At 40.8% G+C, this 27892-nt stretch overlaps 1 protein-coding gene across 1 annotated transcript in view; it reads left to right on the top strand.

The window, feature by feature from the left end:
• The window catches only part of lrrc3 (leucine rich repeat containing 3), a 41017-nt gene extending 17021 nt beyond the window's left edge, over window positions 1-23996 (top strand). The window contains exon 2 of the mRNA XM_059966105.1: window positions 22964-23996. Coding sequence (XP_059822088.1) covers window positions 23058-23843 — 786 coding nt within the window. The 5' untranslated portion in view covers window positions 22964-23057 and the 3' untranslated portion in view covers window positions 23844-23996. The remainder of the gene's footprint in view (window positions 1-22963) is intronic.
• The last annotated feature ends 3896 nt before the right edge of the window (window positions 23997-27892 follow it).

A 27892-nucleotide genomic window follows, 5' to 3' on the forward strand; every position in this document is an offset into this window, starting at 1 on the left:
TGCATGGCTACATGGATCTTAGAAAAATAGAGGGCTATGGGTAAAGCCTAGGTAGTTCTAAGGTAAGGACATGTTTGGCACAGCTTTGTGGGCCGAAGGGCCTGTATTGTGCTGTAGGTTTTCTACGTTTCCAATGTTTCTTACTTTCTACAAGGTGAAACCTTACATCATGAATGGTTATGATGTTTCACTACCAGATGAGTTCAATGCCTTTTATGCACACTTTGAAAGGAAGAATAAAACTACATCCGTGCGAATTCCTATAGCACCTGGTAACACTGTGATCTCTGTCTTGGAGGCTGACATCAGAATATTTTTCAAGAGGATGAATCTTCAAAAGGTATCAAGCCCTGATGGTTTACCAGGTAAGGCACTGAAAACATGTGCCAACCAACTGGTGGGAGTTTTCAAGGACATTTTCAATCTCTCACTGCCGCAGTCAGAGGTTCCCACCTACTTCAAAATGGCGACAATCATACCAGTGCCCAAAAGAACAGAGTGAGCTGCCTCAATGCCTATTGCCCAGTTGCACTCATGTCTACTATGATGAAGTGCTTTGAGAATTTGATCATGGCCAGAAGTGACTCCTACCAAAGCAATGATCTGGACCCACTACAATTTATCTATCATCACAATACAGTAAGACTACGTGGATGCAATCTCTCTGAATCTCCACTCAGCCTTGGACTACCTGGACAATAGCAATACTTACATCTGTTTATTGATTACAGCTCAGCATTCAACATCATCACAGTCTCAGAACTAATCAACAAGCTCCAAAAGTTTGGCCTCTGTACCTCCCCCTGCAACTGGATCCTTCACTTCCTCATCGGGGGACTAGTCAGTGTGTATCAGAAATAACATCTCCTTACTGGCTCTCAACACTGTCACCCCTCAAGGATGCGTGCTTAGCGCACTGTTTTACTCTCTCTACACCTGTGACTTTGTGGCTTGGCACAGCTCAAAAGCCTTCTATAAGTTTGCCAATGACACAACTATTGCTGGCGGAATTTTAGACAGTGATGAGAAGTGAGATAGATCAGCTGACTGAGTTGTGTCACAGCAACAACCTTCAGCTCAACATCAGTAAGATTAAGGAATTGATTGTGGGCTTCTGGAACAGGAAGCTAAGGGAACACACACCAGTCCTCATCGAAGGAAATGCTGTGGAAAGGGTGAGCACTTTCCAGTCCTTGGGTGTAAACATCTCTGAAGATTTGTCCTGGGCCCAACATATTGATGCAATTACAAAGAAGTCACGACTGCAGCTATACTTCATTAAGACTTTGAGGAGATTTTTCATGTCACCAAGGACTCTCATAAATTTCTATAGATGTACTGGGATGACCATTCTAACTGGTTGCATCATCGTCTGTTATGGAGGGGCCACTGCACAGAATCAGAAAAAGCTGCAGAAAGTTGTAAAATCAGCCAGTTACATCATGGGCACTAGCCTCCCCAGCATTGAGGACACCTTCAAACTTCCATAATCAAAGTAAATTTACTATCAAAGTACATATATGCCACCATATACAACCTTGAGATTCATTTTCTTGTTGGCATACTCAATAAATTTACAGAATAATAACCATAACAAAATCAATGAAAGACCACAGTACTAGGACATCTAACCACAGTGTTGGGATAGCAAACTATGAAAATAGAAAAAGAAGAAACAAATAATAGTAAATAAATAAGCAATAAATATTGAGAACATGAAATGAAGAGTCCTTGAAAGTGAAACTATTGTTTGTGGGATCATTTCAATGATGTTACAAGTGAAGTGGGTTCAAGAGCCTAATGGTAGAGGTGAAGTAACTATTCCTGAACTTTGTGCTGTGAGTCCTGAGGCTCCTTTACCTTCTTCCTGATGGTAGCATCCAGAAGAGAGCATGCCGTAGGTGGGGGGGTGGGGGGGAGAGGTTGCTGATGATGGAAGCTGCTTTCCTACGACAGTGTTTCAGTGGGGGTGTGCTCAACGGTTGGGAGGGCTTTACCTGTGATGGACTAGATTGTATCCACTACTTTTTGTAGGATTTTCCTTTCAAAGACATTAGTGTTTCCATACCAGGCTGTAATGCTGCCAGTCAATATACTCTCCACTACACGTCTATAAAAGTTTGTCAGATGAATCTCCGCCAACTCCTAAGGAAGTAGAGGTACTGCCGTACATTCTTCATAATTGCACAGGACAGGTCCTCTGAAATAATAACACAGAGGAATTTAAAGTTGCTGACACTCTCCACTCTGATCTTCCAATGAGGACTGGCTCATGGACCCCTGGTTTCCTTCCCCTGAAGTCAGTAATCAGCTCCTTGGTCCTGCTGATGTTGAGTAAAAGTTGTTGTTATAGCAACACTCAGGCAGATTTTAAATCTCCTTTCTATATGCTGATTCATCACCACCTTTGATTCAGCTTACAACAATGGTGTTGTCAGCAAACTTGAAAATAGCATTGGAACTTTGCTTAGCCACATATCATAAGTGTAAAGTCAGTAGAGCAGGGTTGTAAACTTGTGCTTCTGTCCAGATATTCTACAGCGGAGTGAAGAGCCAATGAGATTGTATTTGCCGTGGACCTGTTGCTCTGGTGGGCAAATTAGAGCAGATTTAAGTCACTTCTCATGCAGGAATTGATATGTTTCATCACCGACCTCTCATCACTGTGGATGTTAGTGCTACTGGACAATAGCCATTGAGGCAGGTTACCATGCTCTTCTTGGGCACCGGTATAATGGAAGCCTACTTGAAGCAGGTGGGTATCTCACACTACCGAAGCAAGAGGTTAAAGATCTGAGTGAACACTCAAGCCAGTTGATCAGCACAGCTCCTTAGTACTTGGCCAGGTAACCCCTCTGGGCTGGGTGCTTATTGTGGGTTCACCCTCCTGAAGGTTGCTCGCATGCCTACCTCAGAGACTGAAATCGCAGGATCATCGGGGAAAGTGTGTGTTTGTAATGGGTCCCCTGTGTTTTGATGGTCAAAGCAAGCATAGAAGCCATTGAACTCATCTGGAATCAAAGCCCTGTTGTTGCCTATGTTGCTTGATTTATCTTTATAAGAAGTGATAGTATTCAAGCCCTGTCTCAACTGTCAAGCATCCTTCGTTGATTCAAGTTTAGTCCAGAACTGCCATTGCACCTGTGGGATGGCTTTCTGGAGATCGTGCCTGGTCCTCTTGTAAGTTTTTTTGGTCACTAAACTTGAATGCAACTGATCTGGCTCTCAGCAGATTGTGGATCTCATGGTTGGGGAAGATCCTGAATGATTTTGTGGGGACACACTCATCTACAGCTTTGTTAATGAAGTTCATTACAACCATGGTGTATTCATTCAAATCCACAGATGAGTCCTTGAACACAGCCCAGTCCGCTGACTCAAAGCAAACCCATGTCCGCTCCTCTGCCTCCCGTGACCATCTCTTTGTTGTCCTAATCTCTGGAGTCTTGCTCTTGCTCTTTAGCCTTGCCTGTATGTAACTAGGAGAAGGACAGCCAAGTGATCTGCTTTACTGAAATGTGGTCTGGGCATGGAATGGTAGGCATTCATATCATAGTGTAACAGTGGTCTAGTGCATTGGGACATCTGCTGCTACAGGTTATATGTTGATAGTAACTGGGCAGGGTTTTCTTCAAATGAGCTTGGTTGAAGAACCCAACTATAATTTGAAATGTGTCCAGATGGACTGTTTCTTGATTGGAGCTGACATCATGCAGTATCACAAGTGCTTGATTATAGTCTGCCACTGGTGGTAAGTAAACTGTGGTCAAGATTATGGAGGAGAACTCCCCAGGTAAATAGAACAAACAGCATTTGACCATTAGGTGTTCAAGATTGGGGGAACAGGAGTTTGACATAATCACCACAATGGAACACTACTCACGAGTTAATCATGAAACACACATGTCCACCTTGTGCCTTTTCCGAATCAGTAGTTCAGTCCATTCGGTGAATCAAGATTCTGATTTGACCGCTGTATCTGGAATGCAGGGAGAAAGCCATATCTCAGTCAAACATAGAATAGAACAGTTCTTCATTTCCCTCCCATATAGCAATCTTGTGCTCAGGTCCTCAATTTTGCTCTCCAGCAACTGTAAATTTACCAACAAGATGGTGGGTAGAGGGGCCCTCATTCCACTGCATTTCAGCCTGGTTTGGAGTCCCCCCTCCTGCCCTGCTTTTGGCCATGGCAATGAACCTTCATTTATTAAAGGTACTGTACCAGCTTGGTCCACCGAGTCCTTCAGACATTTGTGAAATCTTCAGATCATAGTTGATTTGAAAGTACATTGCTAAGAGGGAAATTATATACTGCAAATTGCAGAGATATTAATTCAAAAGAGGTATATTTAGAAGTATATTTTGACATATTGGCTGCAGCCAACAGAGCGTCACTGTGGTTCCTTGAAAAATCTTTGGTTTTCAATGACTTTTCAATGTTTTCTCCACCTCCGCGACTCCCAAGTCTATCCTGAGGACTCCCAGGCCATCCTCTCGAGATCCCTCTTGAAGTTCCCCTTGAGGTTTCCAAGTGTCACTTGATATTTCTAAGTCTCTCTGCTTCTCGAAGTACCTCTGGAGGTTTCCCAGGCCTCCCTCTTGAGTTCACAATGCCTCTCTCTCGAGTTCCCCAGCTCTCTTGAGCTGTCCCGGGATCTCGGGTTTTCAGGTCTCCCTGAGTCATCAGGTGCTGGCCATAGGGAGGTGATTACTGTAATAATCTTCGCAGCCCTGTGCAGGACATTGAAGAGCATTAGGCTCTGAAGTGTTTAGAGCACCTGAACTGGTTAATTGTTGTTTAACAAGAGTCATTAACCATTTAGAGTTCCTCATGTTTTTCTCAAATGACTTGCTCTTAGTAATGAGGTCTCCTGCTGCTTTCTCTTTAAGCTTGTTAAGTTTATTTTGACAGGCTCAGGGATTCTGTATTACCTGTATTTTTTTGGCAGATGCCTGATTAATGCTAATTGCAGGGTCTTAGCTTTGAGAATGTTACTTCTTGCGCTATCATTTGATTGAACCACCAATGTTCTTTTGAAATTATTATGGATAAAATCTCATCACCATCTCTACATCAGAGTTCGACTCTGTTCCGCACTTGGGTTCCAATATAGCAACACAGACTTCCCAGCACTTTACCCATATTAGAGTTACAACCAAAATGTGACTCTGTAGATTAGATCACATTAACCATCTTTATATTACACTAGTATAGCACTTGCTTTTCTCTCTTCAGCAACTGTCTAATTCTCTTTTGAAAATTATGGTTAAATGTGCTTTTAGCACTCCCACAGGCGATAAATTCCAGATCACGCCTGCTCCTGAATGAAAGGTTTCATCATCAGAGGAGTTGTCAGGAGGTCATCAGCCTCAAATATTAATTCTGTTACTCCCTCCATAGATGCTGTGTGGCCTGCATTTCCTGATTTATTTCCATTTTATTTTCACAATGTATATTGCATATTACAACCCCTGATCTACTACAGTGGAAGGATGGGGAAAAGGCTACTTCAACTTCCTTCAGCCAGCCAAAATTTGGGTGATCATAAGAAACAAACTTCTATTAAGTATGCTCCCTGATAGATTACTTAGATTCCCGTTTAGATTAATTTAGGTAGGGGGCTAGTGGAAAATGTGAGTGGTGAGGGAAAAGTCAAATGTTGGGTTTACTTCAGCTCACCAACGTCAGCACAGGCACCACGTCAGGAACAAGGTGGCAGAGGCAAGAGTTCATGAGCACTGCAAGTCATGGTTCAAACTATGATGACTGGTAAAGGAACTTTAGACTGAGAGGCACAAAGTTTTTTAAGGTGACCGCAAGAGAAAACCTGGATGACATTAAAGAGCATTTTCCTCCCAGGATTCTTAGCACGCTGCCAGCTCAGAATACAAATTCTTATCGGCATGTTTCCACAGAAGTGCCACCACTGGTCACAGGTGCCTGACTGAAACCATTGGAACCCCTCGAGACTCACTGAGATAAATTAGGAAGATTTTTTGCATTAAGCATTCTTTCATTTCTTTTGAGTGTAGTTGATCGAAAGGTGATTTAACTGAAATTTTTAAAGGATTTGAGAGAATAAATAGAAAATAGGACATAATTTTTAAAAATTTGAGGTGGTTAAGATCAGCATTAAAGTAAAAGAGTACAATTCATGCATTGGTTAAGGCTTTCTTTATTCCAGTGCTGGTCTTTGTCTGTTAAATAGATGCCATGAAATTTTCTTTTTCTCTTGGAACAAATTAGTTAAAACCTAGATTAAATTAGTAGAGGAAGGAGTTCACATACACATACTAAATCCAATGCCAGGGAATTGCTAAGATTGCTAAGCAACAGGCTGTACATCTGCCAACCACAAAACATTCAGTTCTCTAAGTGAAGTGAATAAAGAACTGCCTTTAATCTCCATGCCAACATTTATCTCAGAATTGTTACAACTAAAAAACCGATTAACTGGCCATTATCACAAGCTTTAACGGGTCAATTAGATCAGCAAAGAGAAAAAGACCTACATAATATTTCAGGGCAATGATCTTTCAATTTTTAAAATTTAAAGACAACTTTTTTTCAGAAAAACAATACAAGAAATGCAGAGATAGTACATTTTTTTTAATTGTATAGTGTCCAGTCAATTCACTCAAAGTATTGTCATCAATTATTACCATAATCCATGAGACATAGGAGCAGAATTAGGCCATTTGACCCATTGAGTCTGATTCACCATTTCATCATGGCTGATTTATTATCCATCTCATCCCCATTCTCCCGTTTTGCCATAACCATTGATGCCCTTACTATCAAGAACCTATCAACCTCCACTGTAAATATACCCAATGACTTAGCCTCCATAGATGTCCATGGTAATGAATTCCACAGATTCACCACCCTCTGGCTAAAGAAATTCCTCCTCATCTTGTTCTAAAGGAACGTCCTTGTATTCTGAGGCTGTGCCCCCTGGTCCGAGACTCCCCCACTATAGGAAGCACCCAATCAGATTCAATGTGTACATTCACAGGCTGCTCAGAACATTCCTCACTGATCTGATTTGCTTGAAAACAATGCATTTCTCTGTATATTTCGATGTACATGTGACAAATAAAGCTAACCTGATCTTTAAAATGCACACAGTTCAAGCTGAAGTTCAAGTTTCTGGTCATTCAACAGTATACCACCAAATAAAACAATGTTTCTCCAGACAAACGAGCACAACACAGTACATATAACTCACACGCAAAACATAATATACTGTAATATTGCCTCAAATGAAATAAGAAATAGTAATAATGCCAATCATGTGGCGCCTTTGAAAAATATACCAACAGAACTTAGACCCTCCATGTCTTGTGGCAGCAGGCTCTAAACTGCAGTCCCTCCCTCCATTGTCTTTGCATTCGCTGCTCTGAACTTCAGTGATCTCCTCACCCCCCCCACCCCAGTTTGTTTTCCTGCAGCCTGGAATATGCTAACCAACAGCATTCCATTTCAAAGATCTTTTTGTACTGGAACACCAACAAGTTTAGTTAGAATGATGAAAGCCATCAGTCTGAAATATTAACAGACATTCTTTCCACAAATGCTGCCTGATATGCTGAAAGATCCTAGTGTTTTTTTTTTGGTTTTAATTTAAGATTTCCTGCATCCTCAATATTTTGCTTCTGTACTTTCACATTGTTGTTGTAGGAGCTTGATGTACAGAGATTATAAGATGCGTTTTCCACAATATAAAAATAACTGTAGTTCAAAAGCACATTGTCTTCCTGTTCTCCGTGCTCCTTTTCCTGTTGACAATGTTGATGTTGGCCAGAGTTATTTCTCAATCCATGGTGCAGAGAGCAATCATGGAGTTCTAGCTGACATTGATCTCCTCTTGAAAAGCACACTCGGCATGCAATGGAATAATAAAAAAATGACAGTGGGCGATGGAAATACAATGCAGGGCAAAGGATTCCTTCATTCTCAATAAATCAAGGATTTAAAATAAATGGAAATGCTCAGCTGGTTAGGCAGCACCTGCAGGGAGAGATACACATCAGTGAGCTATCATCAGAAATAACAGGAAGTTGTTTAATAGAGACAGTAAACTATTTTATCTTTCCATGGATGTTTAGCAATTCTGTTTTTTTTTCTCTGTTTTTAAATTAGTGTTCCAGCACCTGTAGCATTTTGCTTCTGAGTAAATCAAACATTGAAATTATATTTGCTGTAATAGGTCCAGAAGACTTAACGATAGAAGTTAAAATCAGCATTGTGCTTAATACCCAAATGTAGGGTAAAATAAGTCTGGTATCCTGTTGAGTGCCATTTCCCAATATACCTAATGCAATGCAGTCTGTATGATGAACTGTGACTTTTATTCCTGTAATGCAAGCTAGCATTAGCACATTAAACAACCTCAGATTGCTAATCTTAGTGCCAGAGAATGGGTTATTATAAGATTGCTAAGCAACTGCCAGAGCCTCAGTATAAATTGATATTCATTCAGTTCCTCTGAAGAAAAGTGGCTTAGGATCTACCTTTAATGCACTCTCTGCACTCCCGATAATATCTGGCAACAAAAATTGTCATTTAAAACTCACTGCTCCCACACTTTGAATTATCTGTTGATAATTGTTAACAGATAATAACTTAACAGATAATAAATTGACAGTTAATAATTTAATAGTTCAATTATTTCAACTGCTGGATGTTTTGCTGCCATAAAATAAAATGATCAACAATGAGAGGCCTGAAGACAAGGCTTATAAAATTTGATGGCACACATACACTTAAAACAAATCCCACCTCTTTTCTTGAAAGCACTGATATATGTTGTGTGGTAAGGGCAGTCACAGGAACAGTATACTATTCAGAACCCTGACACCCTTTCCAGTAGCTGGTAAGATCATTGCTGGTCTGTACCTTGGCTTCAGCAATCTGTATTTTTGTATCTGCCAGGGCATCAATAGCAAGATATTTGGCCGTGGAGAGCATCACAAGTGAATTTGATTTCACCAGATGCTTTGACATCCAAGGGAGTGTAATATCTTTCCATAATCAGTTGAAGAGACAAGTTGCTGGAATAATTGTTTTGGGTTCTGTTGAGTGTTTCCAATATTTCCTGTTCTTTTTATGTTTCAGTATTATAACAAGAACAGTTATTTGATTTTCACAAAGAACTCAAATGAAATGTTTAGAAATAATTTCCATTTATGTAGTACCTTTCATAACTGCAAAAATATCCAAAAGCAATCAATTTATAGCCATGAAATATTTTTAAAGAATATTCCTTGTTGTAATATTATAAACTAACAACTTGGACAGAGTAAACTCCCACCAGCGGCAACATGAAAATGGTCAAAATCTGTGCTGTTTTTACAGTGGTACTAGTATTCACTACTCTTTATCAAAATAACCATCTATTAATTTCAACCTAAAAAAGCAGAAGGGGAATTAGTTTGAAGTCTCACCTAAGGTCCACACCACCAACAGTTCACCTGTTACTCATGTCCACATGGGAATGTTGGCATGAATGCATGCTCCAATGTTGTCTCCTGTGTAACAGCCAGTGAGCCAAGGTTCAGTAGAGTGACTTGAATAGCAATGAGAGTTCAGGAACATTGAACCTTAATCAGCTCAAATTCCACTATGCCAACGAGATAAATTAAGATATTGTATTATTGAAAATAATCTCATCTGATTTCTTTATATCTTCAGAGAAGGAAATCTGGTGTCCTTACTGAATCTGACCTATATATAGCTCCAGTCCTTCCAGTATTTTGACTTAACTACTCCAACTATGGTTGGACACACATGTTGCCAGTGATGTCCGCATCCATTGAGCAAATGAATAAAAGATACGTGCTGAAACAATATTGAGGTGGTTACTAATATTTTAACATTATTGAGAGTTGCTGGGTGGGACTTGCGAGATGCTCTAGTGGAGAGTCAGCACAGACATAATAGGCTGAACAACCTCCTGTGTTGTAACCAACTTGTGACTCTAGAGCAAATTGGAATTAAAGCAGAGGTTGATAGGTTTCTTGATTAGTAAGGGCATAAAAGGTTATGGAGAGAAGGCAGAAGAATGGGATTGAGAGGAATATCAAATCAGTCATGACTGAACGGTGGAGCAGACTCCATGAGCCAAATTACCTAATCTGCTCCTATTTCTTATGGTCTTATGGTTTTGTGGAGATGCATCCAATTCCGTCAGAACTCAGGTGGGCATTTACCTTTTAGAAATGAAGTACATAGAAGACCATCAACATTTCCACCTAATCTCTGAATAATGATGTCATCAAGCAGAGCTCTCCATGTGTGTGAGTTACATGCGTGCCAGAAAGGTCCCTGGCTGAACTGAAAGTCTACACCACATATTGATGTTATAGACTAATCACTGAAGCAAGACAAAAATCTGCTGGAGAAACACAGTGGGTCGATCAGCATCTGTGGAGGCAAAGGGATGGTTTATATTTCAAATTGAGATCCTGCATCCTGCAATGTTTTTTTTGCTCCAGATTACATTTTCCATCTCTTGTTTCTCTACATCAATTGTTGACACTGGAAGATGATGTTAAAGGCCTTCTGCAAATTGGGTAGCGGAAGTCCAAAATTTAGGCATTAGATGCCATACCTGAATTAGCATCCTCAATACATGGCTAGAACAATGCCAATTTGTAATCAAAACCTGAGTTATTATCACTGACTTAGATGACACAAAGTTATTGTTTTGTGGCAGTTATATAGTGCAAAGGCATAAAATTCCTGTAAGTCACAATAATAAATAAATAGTGCAAAAAAAGGAATAATGAGCTAGTGCTCATGGACCACCAGAATTCTGATGGTGCAGAGGAAAAAACTGTTTCTGAATCATTGAGTGTGTGTCATTAGGCTCCTGTACCTCCTTCCTGATGGTAGCAACGAGAAGAAGGCATGTCCCATATGGTGAGGGTCCTGATGATAGATACTGCCTTCTTAAGGCATCAACTCTTGATGATGTCCTTCAAGGTGAGAAAGGTTGTGCCTATGATGGAGCTGGCTAATTTAACAACCCTTTGAAGTCTCTTCCAATCCTGTGTAATTGAGCATTTCTGGCAAATACTCTGGAATTCCTCCTGAAAGCTTTTCCCTGTTAGTCTTTTGAAAACCCTCTTATCTTTGAGACTATAATTATATTAGCCCCACCAAGCCACCTTCTCCAGCAGATTTCCCCCACTTCCATGCATGGGTCAGAACTCTTTAAAAGACAAAAGAAAACTGCAGATGCTTAACATTTGAAATAAAACCAGACAACCTTACAATCACTCAGCAGTTCAGAGAATATCTGTGGAAACAGAAACAGAGCTAACATTTCAGGCTCAAGACACTTTATCAGAACTGGTAAAAGCAGAGAAGGTGAGGGAGGGATGGGTAGAACAAAGAAGTCTCTCCTTTTTCTCTCTTTGTTCTACCCATCCCTCCCTCACCTTCTCTGCTACTTGTAGGGTGAAACCATTGTGACATTTAAAGGCAGATTATGCTTCTTTGTCTTTGGTATATGTTGACACTTGCAAGGCTAAGGGATATGCCCAGTAGGCTAGACTATACCAATAGAAAGAGAAAAGCTAAGCCCAAAATTACAGGCAGTTAACAGGCAGAAGTGGCATGTTCTGATTTTTAGTCTCTTCTGTCACCCTAAAGTAGGAGAATTCAACATTGGGCCTGGAATGCTTTTACATACTAATACGGAAGATGGAGTCGTTACCCTCAAGCTTATGTTGGGCTTTGTTCTAAGAGTATAGGGACAGTGGGAGGCAAATGGAAGCCCAGAGTCCCACAAAGTGATCATTCGTTCTGCACTTGGTTTCTCAGATTTGGTTTCTAAAGGAGAACTCAGGCTGTGAATCTCTATGATACTGAGCGATGATCTGTTGTAAATGAGATCATTAAAATTATGTCATGACTAATAGATAGAGTGGAGATGGATTGACTTGTGGTGGAGTTCTGAACAAGGAGCTGTATATGCATGATGCTCATTAATAAATCTAATAAATAATTCAGGAAAAACCTCTTATATCATAGTGAGAATGTGGAACTGCCTATATGTGATTATTGATGTAATTAGTCTAAATGCATTTAGCAGAAAGTTAGATAAGTACAAAAGTGATCAGTGTATAGGTCATATTGAAAAAGAACAATGAACTTGTATGGCACATAAAAACTCATTTAGATTGATTGAGCTGACTTTTACTCATCCGAGATGTGTGCTCTATGCAGTATTATATATAGTTACATTGTTTACTCACATTCTCTTTCATGGGCTCAGGACACAATAAATTATAACTAGTTCGTAAAATTCTACAAACCTTTAAACTACTGCTCTACACAAAATCAACTGAGATTTTTTTTTTATTGAAAGTGTAGACAAAAAAGACAAATTTAAGGATTCTAAAAATAGTTGTTAGAAGAGCAAAGATGTGCTTGTTTCTATGTAGCACATTGGGCCAAAATTTGTTAATTTTTGGTTTGATTGTCACAATTATTGGAAGGCCAGGACTACAACTGCAAACCTTATAGTCACTGGTAATGAATTTGGGAGAAATTTGTTTACTTAAACAATAATTAGAAGATAGAAATCACTACAACACAGAGTAGTTCAGACAATTAACATAAATGCTTTTAAGGGAGTGCCAGTTAAATATATGAAGGAGGAATATATAAAAGATTACGTTGATTAGATAAGAATGGAACAAATCTTGTGTGGAGCATAAACATTGACAGGAACCTGGATCTCAGCTATAATTTCCAATTAACTGCAATGTACGTGAAGAGATTTCAAAAATATCAGAGAACTGATCTAAATATCACTTCAGATTCACTACAAAAAGAGATTTTTTTTGTGATCTGCAAGCATCATTGTTGATTGAAACTGGGAAATCTTCAGATACACACAGTGGCCACTTTTATAGGTACCTCCTTTACCTAATAAGGTGCTCACTGCATGTACATTCATGGTTTTCTGCTGCTGCGGCCCATCCATTTCAAGGTTCAATATGTTGTATGTTCAGAGATGCTCATCTGCACACCACTGTTGTAATGTGTGGCTGCTTGATTTACTGCCACCTTCCTGTCAGCTGGAACCAGCCTGGCTATTCTCCTCTCATTTTGGGCCAAGATTTATTCATTTCCATAGATGCTGCCCGACCTGCTGAGTTCCTCCAGCATTTTGTGTGTTGCATGCAAGTAAGTGTGCTGCTTTATACTGACAATGTCAAGTTTGTTAAGTGACTTGGCATTGTATTCATGCAGCTCGGTGGTGAGTATCCCTAACCATGTGCACTGTACATTGGAAAGTGTTTGGGTGACAGGAGGTGAGTCAGTTGCTGTAGGATATCCAGCCTCTGACCTTCTTTTGCAGTCATGGTACTGATGTGGTTGGTCCAGTTGAATTTTGGGTCAATGGTGACCAACCTCAGAACATCACCCGCTCTATTGTCACCAAACCAGCGGTCCAATGAGGCATGAAGAATGAGTAGTCAGCGGCAGTACCAAGTGAATTATTCATTTTGGCCTCCTCCTGCAATTATTGAGCCAATCTGATATATTCATAACGTTATCAGAATTAGCATGGATTTTGGTATCACACTTCATTCCAACTGTAGTGCTGAAGGTTGCCGAGAAGCAGATGTGAGCTGTTCCAATACACTTACAATGCAAATTACTCAACAAAATATAAAGTTGCCCAGGTATGGTCTGTTCATAAAGGGCAGGTTAAGTCCTATCTGGTTAAATACAATCTAGTCAGTCTACTCTCAATTATCAGCAAAATGATGGAGGCTTCCATTTGATAGAAAACTATCAAAGTCCTCCAGATCAGTCTGTTTGTTCAGTTCCTCTACACCACTACCACTTGGCACTAGACTCCATTCAAACATGAACAAAAGAGCTGACTTCCGGAAGCTAAGTGATGGTGGTTGCTTGTGGCATTAAGGCAAGACCTGGTGCAGCTGAAATAATTGGGAACCAAGCATAACTCTGATGCCTTGGCTTACACAGAGGAATAAGGTTTTGATTGTTTAAGGTCGATCTAGACCTCACTGCAAGAATTCCAATGGAGGGCATTGCAGACCCAATCACTTTCATCTACTTTATCAATGATCTTCCTTCTGTCACTTAGCCTGAAACAGAGATGGTTCTCCATTGTGCATTACTGAATTCCATTTTAACACTAACAGGCCACAAGACATGGGCATGGGCTGGTGGATGGTCAAATCTCCAAAGTGTCAGTTCCAATGAAGATGTTTAACCATATTCCCTTGGTATTCAATGGCACAACTATTGTCTAAGTCAGCCTGCATTAACGTCTTGTGAGCTTTTGATGGGTCACCATTGATCAGATTGGGTCAGGTGCCTGAACACTAATGCCAAAAATTGTAATTCACCCTAATGTATTAAATTATTAGCTAATAATGACCTGTCTGGAGACCCCACTCCAAAAGGTACTGGAAAAACATATTTTTAAATAGTCATCAGGGTTATTTTCACACTGATTGCCTTCTTAAAACATGAACTGCACAGTTCTGTGATTTTCTCTGATTTCTGTTTCTTTTTGCACTAGTGCCTTGTTCAGCTTAGTCTTTTTTCTTCTCCACTGTCTGGTATAAGTTATGAATAATTTATGTTCTGAGTGTTGTCTGAATCTACGTGCCTGTGATGCTGCTGCAGGCATGTCTTTCATTGTACCTCTACCTCCCCATGCTTGTGCACATGACAATAAATTCAACTTGACTCCTGAGAACAAATGCCAGCAATCACAGCCCTTATATATTTGCTGCGAGGAAGATTGGGAAGTGAGTACACACCCACTCCCTTGACATAAAACACTACTACTGAGGTCAAGGGACACCTGTGTTCATTGTGCATAACCACATACCCGCCTTCTTATTCCTCCCGTGATCACTGACAGCACTTGAGTCCTAAGTAGTCTTGAATCACTGCAAGGAATGAGCTCCTCTGTAGCTTGTATTCTTGCTGCGGATCACTGAAACATGTATAGGGCGCCCCCTTAATGAGGAATGAAATATGCAGAGCCTTAAGAACCTAGGTAGGAAAATGCAGACAACAGCATATAGAAAATAAAAAAGATGTTGGAAATCCAAAATAAAAATAGAAAACACTGGAAATTCTTAACAAGTCAGAACACATCTATAGGAAGAGAAACAGAGTTAACGTTTCAAGCCACAGACCCTCCATCAGAGCTGGCAAATTATTGATATTGCAGTGGGGTCATGTTAATTCACAAGTCATTGCAAATTTGTTGAAGGGTTCCTCCACAATTTACTGGGAGTCAGAAGGTTAAAAGTCCAACATTATTGCTCTGCTTTCTGTTGGTAAGGCAGAACTTTGAGTGCCACACATTATTATGTGCATGCATGATTTCAGTCATGCTAAAAAAAATCTTGCTTCAGTCACTGTGACAACTCCTCATAAATAAATCTTAAAATCTAAAGCTAAGTAGTTATTGTTTTTATTGGTGCTGCAGATCCAGGATTGGATCACCGCCTGCATTGGATCAGCATTTCCAATGAGTGCAGTGGGAAATTTAAGTAATGTCCATTACATCTTCAGCTTGATGTGAAAGCAAGCCTGGAGGACTCCTATCTCTAACACCTATACTTAATCCTTGTAGGCGATTGCAAAATCTGCCCAGTTCAAAAGATGAAAGCTTCCCTTATTTGACAAAGCATGGCTACAACAATAGGTGAGGACATTTCTGCAATCAGAACAGATGCAGCATAACACCAAGGCAGGAGAAATTCCTGCAGGGCAGTGAGGTAGACACAATTTTATTTTAAAGCCTGACGTGGAGCAAGAAGAAGAAATAGCTTGCAGACATCTTGAATCAATAATTAGATCTAACTCTGTCACTGACGCTCATAAATCTCTTGAGCTTTCTTTGATTGATTTACAAGATTTACTTGATTGAATCAACTCCGTGTAACTTGCCGCTTGCCTCGCTTCAACCACTTAACTAATTTAAATTGGGCAGCTGTAAAATGGTGTGAGGAAGGAAATATTTTGCTCCCAAGTTCCAGAAATCAAACTACATCGTTCTCTTCATTTAATGTTTACAAAGCCTATGTATTCTGGGAGCAAGAGGGCAGCTAGGGGCAGGTCAACTCAAGAACAAAGGAGGGAATTTATACACATAGAGGTCATGGATAATGGTGAAATTAGGGAGGAGTATTGTGATATTCAAAGGCATTTGATTTGATATTAAGAAGAAGGAGGTGTTGGCTGCCTTGAAAAACATTAAGTTGAATTAGTCTCTAGGGCCTGAAGTGATCTATCCCAAGATACCAAGGGAAGAGGTTGCAGGGGCCTTGAATCATATCTTTGTATCCTCTTCAGCCATAAATAAAGTGCCAGAAAAATAGGAAATAGTCAATGTTTTTTTACATTATTTAAGAAGGGCAAAAGGGAAAATTCAGAATATTATTGACTCATGAGCCTTACATCAGTGTCAGGGAAATTACTGAGAAGATTCTTAGAGAATGAATTTACTCACACTTCAAAAAGCTTGTTATAAAGTCAGCAAGGCTAGGTGCAAGAAAGTCTCGAAAATTTGATTGAATTTTTTGGGGAAGTTACAAAGATGATTGATCAGGATAGGAATGTGGATGTTGTCTACATGCCACTTAGTACAGCATTTGACAAGGTTCCTCATAGTAGTCTGGTCCAGGGGTCACGTAAAATCCATGGGAAGTTGGTAATTTGGATCCAAAATTGGTCATAGAAGACAAGAGTATAGTCCTGGAGGAGTGTTTTCTTGGTCTTTCCTGTGACACCTAGATTCTGAAAAATGATTAATTAAAAGAGAGTCTACTCTTCATTTTGTTAGTTTGTCTACATTTTCCTGAAATCTGTTACTATTCACTACATTGCATACTTTGGTTCAGCTGAAAATGTTGTAATTATGCCCTGGATTACAAACAGTGAAGACCCCGAAGCCAACCTTTGGGGAGTAGTTCTTATGCACCCTGCCAATCCAAAAAACAACTTTTCACTGCTACCACTGATTTCTGTCCCTCGGCCAATTTAACATTCACGCACTTTAATTTCATGGGAATCAATTTTGTTTATGAGTCTTTTATGTGGTACGATGACAGATGTCTTTTGTAGACATTTACAAGTTCTTGTAGTACAAGAATAACTATCACCTCAGATGAATACAGCAATTGCAGAGATCAGGTGATATGGCACTAGTGACAAAAGCTGTAATGATATAATCATAGAATGCAGAACAAAGAACAGAATAGGAATATGCCTTTCAGCCCACCAATCTTCCACTGATCATGATGCCAAATTAAACTAATACATCTTTCCCTACTCGGACCATATCCCCCATTCCCTGCTACCTTTATTCATGTGTCTGTTAAACAATGCTGTCACATCTTCTTCCACCTCTTCTCCTAGTAGTGTGTTCCAGGTACCTACTACTCTGTAAAAATCTTACCTCACAAATCTCCTTTAAACGTTGCCCTCTTAAAGCTATGCCCTCTAGTATTTGATATTTCCACCTTGGGAAAAGACTCTGACTACTAATCCTATCTATGCCTTTGATAATTTTATATACTCCTGTCATTTTGTCTGTCAACCTCTGATGCTCCAGAGAAAACAATCCAAGTTTTTCCTACTTTTTCCTTAGCTAACACGGTCTAATCAAATTCAAGTTCAACCTTATTGCTGTCTATCCCTGGTGGTGCTCAAAATTGGCTGACTCCGGATTGCAGACTCAGTTCATGAGTGCAATTTTCCTTTAAGAAAAAAGAAGCACAGAAAGCATGCTGGTCTGCAAGTAAGATTGAAACACAGAGCCTTAGAACCCCACTATCCGGCTGGTGAATGTACAATTCAAGAAAATAAAATTGAAGACCTCAGAATAAAATTGCAGTACCAGGGAGACATCAGAGACTGCTGTATACTTTGCATCATGGAAACATGGCTCACCTCACTATTTTAGAAGCAGTGCTGCAGCCTGAAGACTTCACCAACCACAGAACAGCTGAGTCTTTTCAAGGTAGAGGAGGCGGAGTTTGTTTATGATAAATGCATCATGGTGAACAGACATGGTAGTTCTGTCTCAGTCCTGCTCATCTGACCTAGAACACCTAATGGTCAGGTGTCATTCATTTTACCTGCCGAGGGAGATTTCTCCCATCATTCCACCCTTGGCCAGTGTCAGGCAGGCACTGGAGGAGCTGAGCATCATGATCGTCAGTCACAGAACGGTGCATCCTGTTGCTTTTCTAATCATTGCGGGGGATTTCAACTGGGTCACGTTGAGGAAGTCGCTGACTAACTACCACCACCATATCACCTGTGGACCCAGAGGAGCCAACACACTTGACCACTTTTACACCATCATCAAGAACACTTATCGTGCTCTCCCAGATCTACAATTTGGCAAGTCTGATCATCTGACTGTACTTCTACTTCTGGCATACAGGCAGTGACTAAGGAACAGAGACCAGTGGTGAGGACTACAAAGATGTAGTTAAGGGAGGCAGAGGAGTGCTCATAGGACTACTTTAAATCAGTGGACTGGACAATATTAGGGATTCATCTTCGAATCTGAATGAAAATGCCACAGTTGTCACCAATTTCAGCAAGACTTGTGTGATGACTCTGTGCTTTTGAGAACCTATTGGACATACCAAAACTAATAGCCATGGATGTACCAGAAGATTTGTAGTCTGTCGAGGGCTAGATCTATGACATTCAAAACCAGTGATCCAGATTTATACAAGTCCATGTACAATCTACGGAAGGCTATTTTAAGAGTGAAATAAAAACAATTTTGATTAAAGTTAGAGACAGAATTGGATGCACGTCAACTCTGGCACGGTTTACAGGCCATTACTTCCTACAAGGTGAAACCTAACATCACGAATGGCTGTGATGCTCTACTCCCAGATGAGCTTAATACTACTAATGCATGCTTTGAATGGGAGAATAAAATTATATAACATTGGCAGAAGTGTTCAAGGATATCTTCAATCTCTCACTGCTGCAGTCAGTGGTTCCACCTTCCTCAAAAGGCTGGCAATTATACCATTGCTCAAGAGCAGGGTGAGCTGTCACAATGACAATCACCCAGTGGCACTCACATCTACTGTGATGAAGTGCTTTGAAAGATTGGTCATGGCCAGAATCAACTCCTGGACCCACTGCAACTGGCTATCACCATGCAATGCAATGCGAATGCAATCTCACCGGTTCTCCATTTGGCCTTGGATGACCTGGACAATATTAATACCTATGTCAGACTGCTGTATATTGATTACAGTTCAGTGCTCAACAGCATCATACCCTCAGTATTAATCAACAAGCTCCAAAACCTGGACCACAGCTGCCTGTGGTAATGAATTCCACAGATTCACCACCAGCTGGCTAAAGGAATTCCTTCTCATCTCTGTTCTATATGTCCTTGTATTCTGAGGCTATGCCTTTTGGTCCTATACTGTCCCATTATTGAAAACATCTTCTCGATCTAGGTCTTTCAATATTCGATATGTTTCAATGACATACAGGTGGTCATTCTTCTAAAGTCCAGCAAGTACAGACTTGCAGGGGAATCTGGTGAAAGTTGTGTTCCCGTGTACCTTAACCCTTTGTCCTTCTTAGTTGTATAGTTTGTGTGTGTAGAAGGTGTGGTAATTAACATAGAACAAAGAATAGTGCAGCACAGTACAGGCCCTTCAGCCCACAAAGCATGTGCTGATCATAATGTGCCAAGCTACAAATCCATCTGTCTACACATGGCCTCTATCCCTCTGTTCCCTGCCTGTTCATGTGTTTGGCTAAGTGCCTTTTTAACATTGCACTTAACATTGCATCTACCTTAATATCTCCTGTGACAGTGCATTCGAGGCACCTTCCACTCGCTCTTTAAAGAAGAAAATCATGCCTCACATATCTCCTTTAAGCTGTCTTTCACCTTGAACCTATGCCCTCGTGATCCACAGCCAAGAAAGTTCATTAGCCCCTCTACTTCCTCGGGAGGCTAAAGAGAATTGACATCTCCCCTATGACCATCACCATTTTTCATAAAAAAACATCCTATCCAAATGCATCACAGCTTTGTACGACAACTGCTCTGCCTGTGACTGCAAGAAACTGCAGAGTGTGTGGACACAGCTCAGCACATCATGCAAACCAGTCTCTGCTGCTGCACACCTCACTGCCTCAATAAAGCAGCCAACATAATCAAAGATCCCACCCTCCCCAGACGATCTGTCCCCCCCCCATATAGCAGAAGACACAAAAGCCTGAAACCATGCACCACCAAGCTCAAGAACAGCTGCTATTCCATTGTTATAAGGCCATTGAATGATTCCCTGGTATAAATTGGACTCTTGATCTCTCAGTCTGCCTTGTTATGACATTGCCCTTTATTGCCTAGCTGCTCTGCAATTTCTCTGTAACTGTTAACACTTTATTGTGTACTGCAATTATTTTATCTTGTACTACCTCAATGCACTTGTTGTAATGAATTGATCAATATCAACAGTATGGAAGACAAGTTTTTCACTGCACCTCAGTATACGTCACAATAATAAACCAATGCACCAATTTAGCAATTAACATTTTCATGCTGGGAATAATATACTATAAATTATGAGGCATTAACCCTGTTAATGCCTCTTATAATTTTATATACTTCTATCAGGCTGCCTCTCAGCAGCCAGCGCTCCAGAAAAAAACAATCCAAGTTCTTCTAATCCTTCCTTTTAGTTAATACTCTGCAATCCAAACAATATTCTGGTGAATCTCTTCCTAACCCCCCAGGCCTCCACATCCTGTTGGGGAGAAACTTCAGTGCTTCTGGCAATGGCACATGGCACAGTGCTCTGGTGGTGGAGGAGGAGGAATGAATGCTTAGCTTTGTCAATGAAGTGCCAGTCAGGCAGGCTGTTTAGTACTGTTGAGATTTTTCAGGATTGTTGGCAAAGGAAGAGTATTCCATCATGCTCTTGATCTGTGCCTTGTAGCAGGTGAAAAGGCTTTAGGGTGTCAGATGAAATTAAATGCTGCGTTAATTAGCATATTTGGTAGGATGAGTTGAGAGGAATTATAAATGGCACCATTTTATTGGGTGGGTACTGGAGGAGAAAGATTTGGGAATGTATGTTCACTGTTATTTAAGGGTGGTGGGCGAGTTAGGAAATTTATTAGCAAACCATGTGGAGGATCCTAGGATTAAACCAACAGAAGGATTATCAACTCCCTTAATAATTCACTGGTTGGAACTCAGTGGGTTTTTGTGTCATATGCTGGATACCGTGCTTTGTCAAGAATGCCAAGACATGGAGCAGTTGTCAAAGAGGCCTACCAGAATTGTACCAGGGTCCTGTTACTTTAAAGAGTCATAAAATGATAAAGGAGGTAAATAGACCCTTCAGCCCAACAAGGCCTTTAGACCATTTGCACTAATCTCATTTGATTCTCCTCATACTCCCATAAATCTCGCCCCCTCCCCCTGATTCTACTACTCACCTACACTCTAGGGGAGTTTACAGTGGCAAATTATTACTTGATGATTTTTGGGAGATTAATCATTGATACTCTCTGGTCCAGCGAACAGTGGTGGACCACAGAAGTCTGGACTGCATAAAATTCTCATGGTCATCTTCCCTGAGAGAAGAAATGTTCCAAAAAAATCTCCATAACCTAAAGTTTCTCTAAGTCGGATCTATAAATAAATAAAACATATTGCAATCTGATTAGGATTTTTTAAAAATAATTTCTGCACATCAGCAGTAAGTCCAGCATTCATTGCCCATCTTTGACAGCCATTGAGAAAATGATAGTCAGAGATTCACAGAGTGACAAAGCTGAGAAACAGGCCCTTTAGCTCTCAAATTACATGTTACCCACCAAATACTCAATCCTGCCTTAACCATTTTATCTTCCCCGCATTCCTGTCTACGCATCTTGCCCGCAGAATATACATTCTCTACACACTATTGATGGCCAATTAAATTACTGTACTGACTACACATTTTTGAAATGCGAAAGGGAATGGGAAATCCATGTGGTCACAGAGAATGTGCAGACTCTATACAGAAAACTCCACATTGGACCTGGGTCACTGGCTTGATTCAACCGAACCTCTGAGTGATGACTTGATAAAGGTTTTCAAAGTTGTGAAGTTGTTGAGATGGATGCAAAGAAAATGGTTTGTCGTGAAGTGTGGGTAGAAGGAAATGCTCAAAATATAACAATAAATTAATCATTAACAAATCAAATATTGGAATTAGCAGGAAATTAGTACACCAAAAATGTGAGTTCTGCTACCACATAGACTGGAGGAGGTAAATGGCATGGTTAAGACACAAGGAAATATAATAAACTGTTTCCTAATTTTTAATCTATTTATCGAGATACAGTATGGAATAGCCCCTTCTGGCCCTGCGAGCAATGCTACTCAGATCCCCAAGTTAATCGTTGCGCAATCATGTGACAATTCACAATGACAAATTAACGGACTGTGGGAGAAAACTGGAGCACCTGAAGGAAGTCATGGGGAGAACGTACAAACTCCTTACAGGCAGCAGCAGGAACTTAACCTGTGTCACCTGTGCTTTAAAGCGTCGTGCTAACTACTACACTACCGTGCCACCCTATGTTCAAGGGAGGGGTGAAAGGAGGGTTCTGTTGCAAGGAAGAAGGGAGAGAACCATTTGTGTGGTGGATAAGCATCAGCATAAACTAATTGATTAAATGATCTTTCACCTGGATTTAACACAGGATCATGACCCAAAATACTGACTGTCCATTTCTCTCTACAGATGCTGTCTAATCTTCTGAGTTCCTCCAATAGTTTGTTTTTTTAAATAATAAATGATTTGTTTCTGTGATATGCCATTCAATAGAAAGAGGAAATAGCTGTCAGCATGCCCTTGGTTTTTCATCATCCTATTACTTTCCTTTAATTTGCAGGGTTCCTTCTGGAGTTTGAAGCCAGCCTTTGGTACAGCCGCTATTGTCGGAATGGACGACCTACTTTAATGGATGGTTCAAAGATCTCCTAACCATGTTGCTGACAGGCATACCATGGCTCCAGCTCAAGATTGCACACTCTATGGCCTTGGCTGGTCTCCTGATGCTGTTCTCTTTGCTTCAAGCAGCCACCACCTCATGTCCCAGAAGCTGTCAGTGTTTTGATAACAATGGCAAGTTCGTGCGCTGTGCTGGCAAGAACCTGAAAGAAATACCCAAAGACCTCCCTCATGATACTGTGTTCTTACAACTCAACTCCAACAGGATAACCAAAATACGCAACAATGCCTTCAAGGACTTAAACCTACTCAAGGAGCTGGATTTATCCAAAAATGCCATTGAGTCAATAGATATTGGAGCATTTAAAGGAATCCCTGAGAGCCTCAAGATGCTTGATCTCTCGAGCAATCAGATCCAGAGTGTACCGAAGGAAGTCTTCGGCAAAATTAAAGCAAAGGTCCGTCTTTCTAACAACCCGTGGCGTTGCGAGTGTACGCTGCAGCAAGTCATCAAGGAGTTGACCCTTGATCCAGAGACGGTCAATGATTTCATCTGCCAGTCCTCCGTTCAGGAGGAGTACACAGGAAAGCCACTCATCCAGATCCTCAATTCAGGGATAAACTTCTGCAACATTCATCAGAAGACGACTGACATCGCCATGTTCATCACCATGTTCGGCTGGTTCACCATGGTCATCTCCTATATTGTGTACTATGTGCGTCAGAATCAGGAAGATGCCAGGCGCCATCTTGAGTACCTGAAGTCCCTACCCAGCACACAGATCACCAAGGAGTTTGACACAATCAGTACTGTACTATGAGATGGACTTCCCTCTGTAGTGTGACACCTATCTAACCTTAATATCGGATGAGTCGGTAAGATTCCTGGCTCAACCACAAGTGCCTAATTTGCTAATTAGAGATTGTACGCTCTTTGACATTTTTTAAAATATTTTTTTTTGTGCATTGAAGTTCCTAATAAAGCTGCTGGAATAAATTATTGTGTTGACTTTAGTATCTGATTTAACATGATCCTCTTGACCCTACCAACCAAAGCCAGGTCCATGGGATCAGGCACAGAAACATTGACTCTTGCTCTAAAATGGAGGGGAAAAGTGTGAGGGAGTGCTTCAAGGAACAAGGCGGGGTGAGGGCTTGCTGAGGTATTCTCTCCACAACTGTGATTGAGTAATTGAAGTAGAACCAAGGCAATGAGGCTGGAAAGGAGTCCTTCTTCACCCAAAATTGGAGCTAAACTGGAGGCAACTCTTTGTGATTAGGACTGCACAGTATGAGTAATCCAGTCCAGGTTAAGAGCCGGGCTGGGAGGATAGGATATGTCTATGATTAATTGGGATGAGGTGTGGAGTGGAGGTGTCTGAAGCAGGGAAGATTTTCTCTGAGATCATTGTTGGGAGGATCCTAGTGCATTTATGGTGAAGGCCATTCCTAATGTAGAATGAAGAAAGGAGACTTAAGGTGATGGGGATGTAGACTGGTGCAAGGTGTCTTTACAAACTTCAAGAAACATCTGATACATAAATACTTCCACCAGCCAAACAGGTTTTTCTTGATAAGGAAGCCAACACACCCGACCTGCAGAATGGGCCGTGATGACGAACAGAATGAAGGGATAAGGCAAGGGAGGTGAGAATGAAACAAATAAAAGTTTAGCCCAGGGAGGGTGTGAATGGTTTATAGCAGCAGAGGATGGAGTCAAGGGAAGTCCAGCAAAATGGAGAGAGGTCCTCTGACTCAAGTACATGACAGAGATAAAATGGTAGGCCTTTATGATCATGGTCACATCGCAGAATGCAGCAGTAGGGGAATCAATAGCTCACGTGCCTTGCTAACTCAGGTGGCCTTGGGAATCAATTTCCAGTAACAGCACCTGCTGTTCAACTGAACATAGGAGATGTGGTTAAGTTATTTGTAACATGAGACAACTATAAGGTGTCTAAATAGGAAGATTCATCCAAAATCAGTTATTTTAAGCACCTCCACAGTGATGTTGGTAGTCTGCCTCTGAAAATGATTCTGTTGGATCAACTTTGAAAGCAGAGCACAGCATATTGATAGGGTGTGCGACTAGGGTGTGCACATTTAGGCTACAAACCAGTAGGGTAGTCAACTCGGTTTGGGAAGTTTCATTCAACAGCATATTGCACCAAGCATAATTAATTCTAATGTAACAGATTACATGATGAAATTACATTAATTTTTGACCTCTAATAGCTGAGCTGCCTGGTTGTGGGAGGTTTCTGATGCACTCTTCGATTTCAATTATGTATTCGCTTCAACTAAGAATTTGCAGTGGAGCATGTGCCTTGCCCCACCCCAAACCCCAGACGGGTTGTGTGGGGTGATGAGCCTATGCAAGCACAGCAGTACCAATGCAAAGATGCACATTTTGGATGGAAAGCTCTAACTTTCTCATACTCATTCTCCGTCTCTGTATATGCAGCCCACGTTGCTGAGTATTTTCAGCTTTCTCTCCATTTGTGGCTGGTTCAGCCCCTGTGTATAATTGTCAGGACATAAGCATTTCAAACCCTCGATCCTGCTGTGCCGTTCAATAAGAATGCTGCTGGTCCAATCTTGGCCTCAACAATACCTTCTTACTCTTTCCTCACACCCTTTAACTTCCTGCACATTTCAAAGTCTGTCAGTCTCCATTTTGAATATGTTCAAAGACTCCACCTCCACAGTTCTTTGGGGTAGAGAATTCCAAAGAGTTGCAACCTTCTGAAAGAAGAAATTTCTTCTTATGTCCATCTTAGATGGGTAATCCCTTTATCTGAAGATATGCCCTCTATTTTATTCGCCATAGATATTTACACATATAGGGCAGTGGTTCCAGTTGATTAGGACATATGGGGACCTGTACATTTTGGACCAATTAAACAACTGCCCGAATTAGCCAAAGTTTCATGGAAATAGTTAAAAATGCATAAAAAGACAAACTACCATTTAACTGAGTAACAAATTGTGCGTTAAAATGAAGTGCAGAACAAATTAGAGCACTAACAATACTACAACAGTCCTATAAAACTGGAGTTCCTTATGGTTATCAAAGGAGGAATTCATCCAATGTACTCTGCCATGTTCTTAAGATTGACTATAAATGAACAAAATCAGCACAGACACCTAATGTAGATGATGGCTACTTACAACACTTTCAATGACTGCATCCACCAAAAGTTCATTTTCATTGTAACATTCAAGATGTTTGTCAATACCTTCAAATTCTTTGTAGTTCCTAACTTGATGAAGTAGTGAAATCATTTCATTTTCACTTCTGGCTGTTTCTGGCATCTTGAAGCCTGAATGCTTGACATTGCAGTAAGCAAAACAATTCAGAATGGTTTTACTTCTTATTTCTCCCCAACTTTCAGTGATAAAATTCATTGCTTTTTGAACACAAACTCATGCAACAGACACTAATTTAAAACTGTTCAATCTAAACACGGTGTAGTGTTTAATTGCCACACAAATACGACTGACTCTAGTTAGAAACTTTGGCAAGTCTCCTGTCCCAATATCCCAATTAAGCAGCAACTGTCCCAAATAAATGAAGGGAATCCCAGCTATCTTCTCGATTAGTTTTTATTTTTTAAGATTTGTTCCATATAAGCAGCTGCCTTCGTCCCATATTATTTATAAGTAGCCTCCCATACGAGTTGATCCACAGAACGTTCATGATCTCCCACGCACCGCCAGAGTTCTCTCAGGAGACTTTACATAATTTCAGGACACTGTCAGTCTGGAATGAATTTCAAAACTTAATTGGAGTGTTCCCTGCTTACAAAGTGGAAATGGGTTAGGATCAAGTCAAGGGGAGGAATACCATTCTGAAACCTCTCGTATTGGATTTGCGTAGTTTCAAGAAGAGTTCAGCCTATTTACAACAAAACTAGAAACTGCATGATGTTATGTAAAGAAGGTGTGTAACTGGAAAAACACACATTCTGATTTTACAGCTGACAAGCAAAAATATTATTCTGTGTTATTTTTGGATCCCTAATATCAAGCTATTGAAGAATTTCAAAGAAAGGGGTTCCCCTTCCTCCACCATCAACGCTGCCCTCAACCACATCGCTTCCATTTCACTCATGTCTGCTCTCACACCATCCTACTGCCACGTTACGGTTCCTCTTGTCCTCACCTACCACCACACTAGCCTCTGCGTCAAGCACATAATTCTCTGAAACTTCTGCTATCTCCAAAAGGATCCCACCACCAAGCACATCTTTCAATTTCTTCCCCCCGCCACCCCACACACTTTCTGCTTCCATTAGGGATCACTCCCTACACAATTTCTTTGCCCATTCATCCTTCCCCACTGATCTCCTTCCTTGCAAGAAGAACACTTGCTAAACCTGCACCTACACCTCCTCCCCCATTACCATTTGGGACCCCGAACAGTCCTTCCAGGTGAAGCGACACTTCACCTGTGAGTCTATTGGGGCCATTGACTGTGTCCGGTGCTCCCAGTATATTGGTGAAACCCTGTATATTGGTAGATCGAAAGACTGCTTCGCTGAACACCTACGCTCTGTCCGCCAGAAGAAGCAGGATCTCCTAGTGGCCACCCATTTTAATTCCACTTCCCATTCCCATTCTGATAATGTCCATCCATGGCCTCTTCTACTGTCGCAATAAGGCCACACTCAGGTTGAAGGAACAACATCTTATATTCCGTCTGGATAGACTCCAATCTGATGGCATGAACATCGATTTCTCGAACTTCTGGTAACGCCCCCCCCTTCACCATTTCCCATCCCCTTTTCCCTCTCTCACCTTATCTCTTTGCCTGCCCATCGCCTTCCTCCCTTTTTCTTTCTTCCATGGCCTTCTGCCCTCTCCCATT

Source organism: Hypanus sabinus, chromosome 4, assembly GCF_030144855.1.
Source record: "Hypanus sabinus isolate sHypSab1 chromosome 4, sHypSab1.hap1, whole genome shotgun sequence".
Lineage (NCBI taxonomy): Eukaryota > Metazoa > Chordata > Chondrichthyes > Myliobatiformes > Dasyatidae > Hypanus > Hypanus sabinus.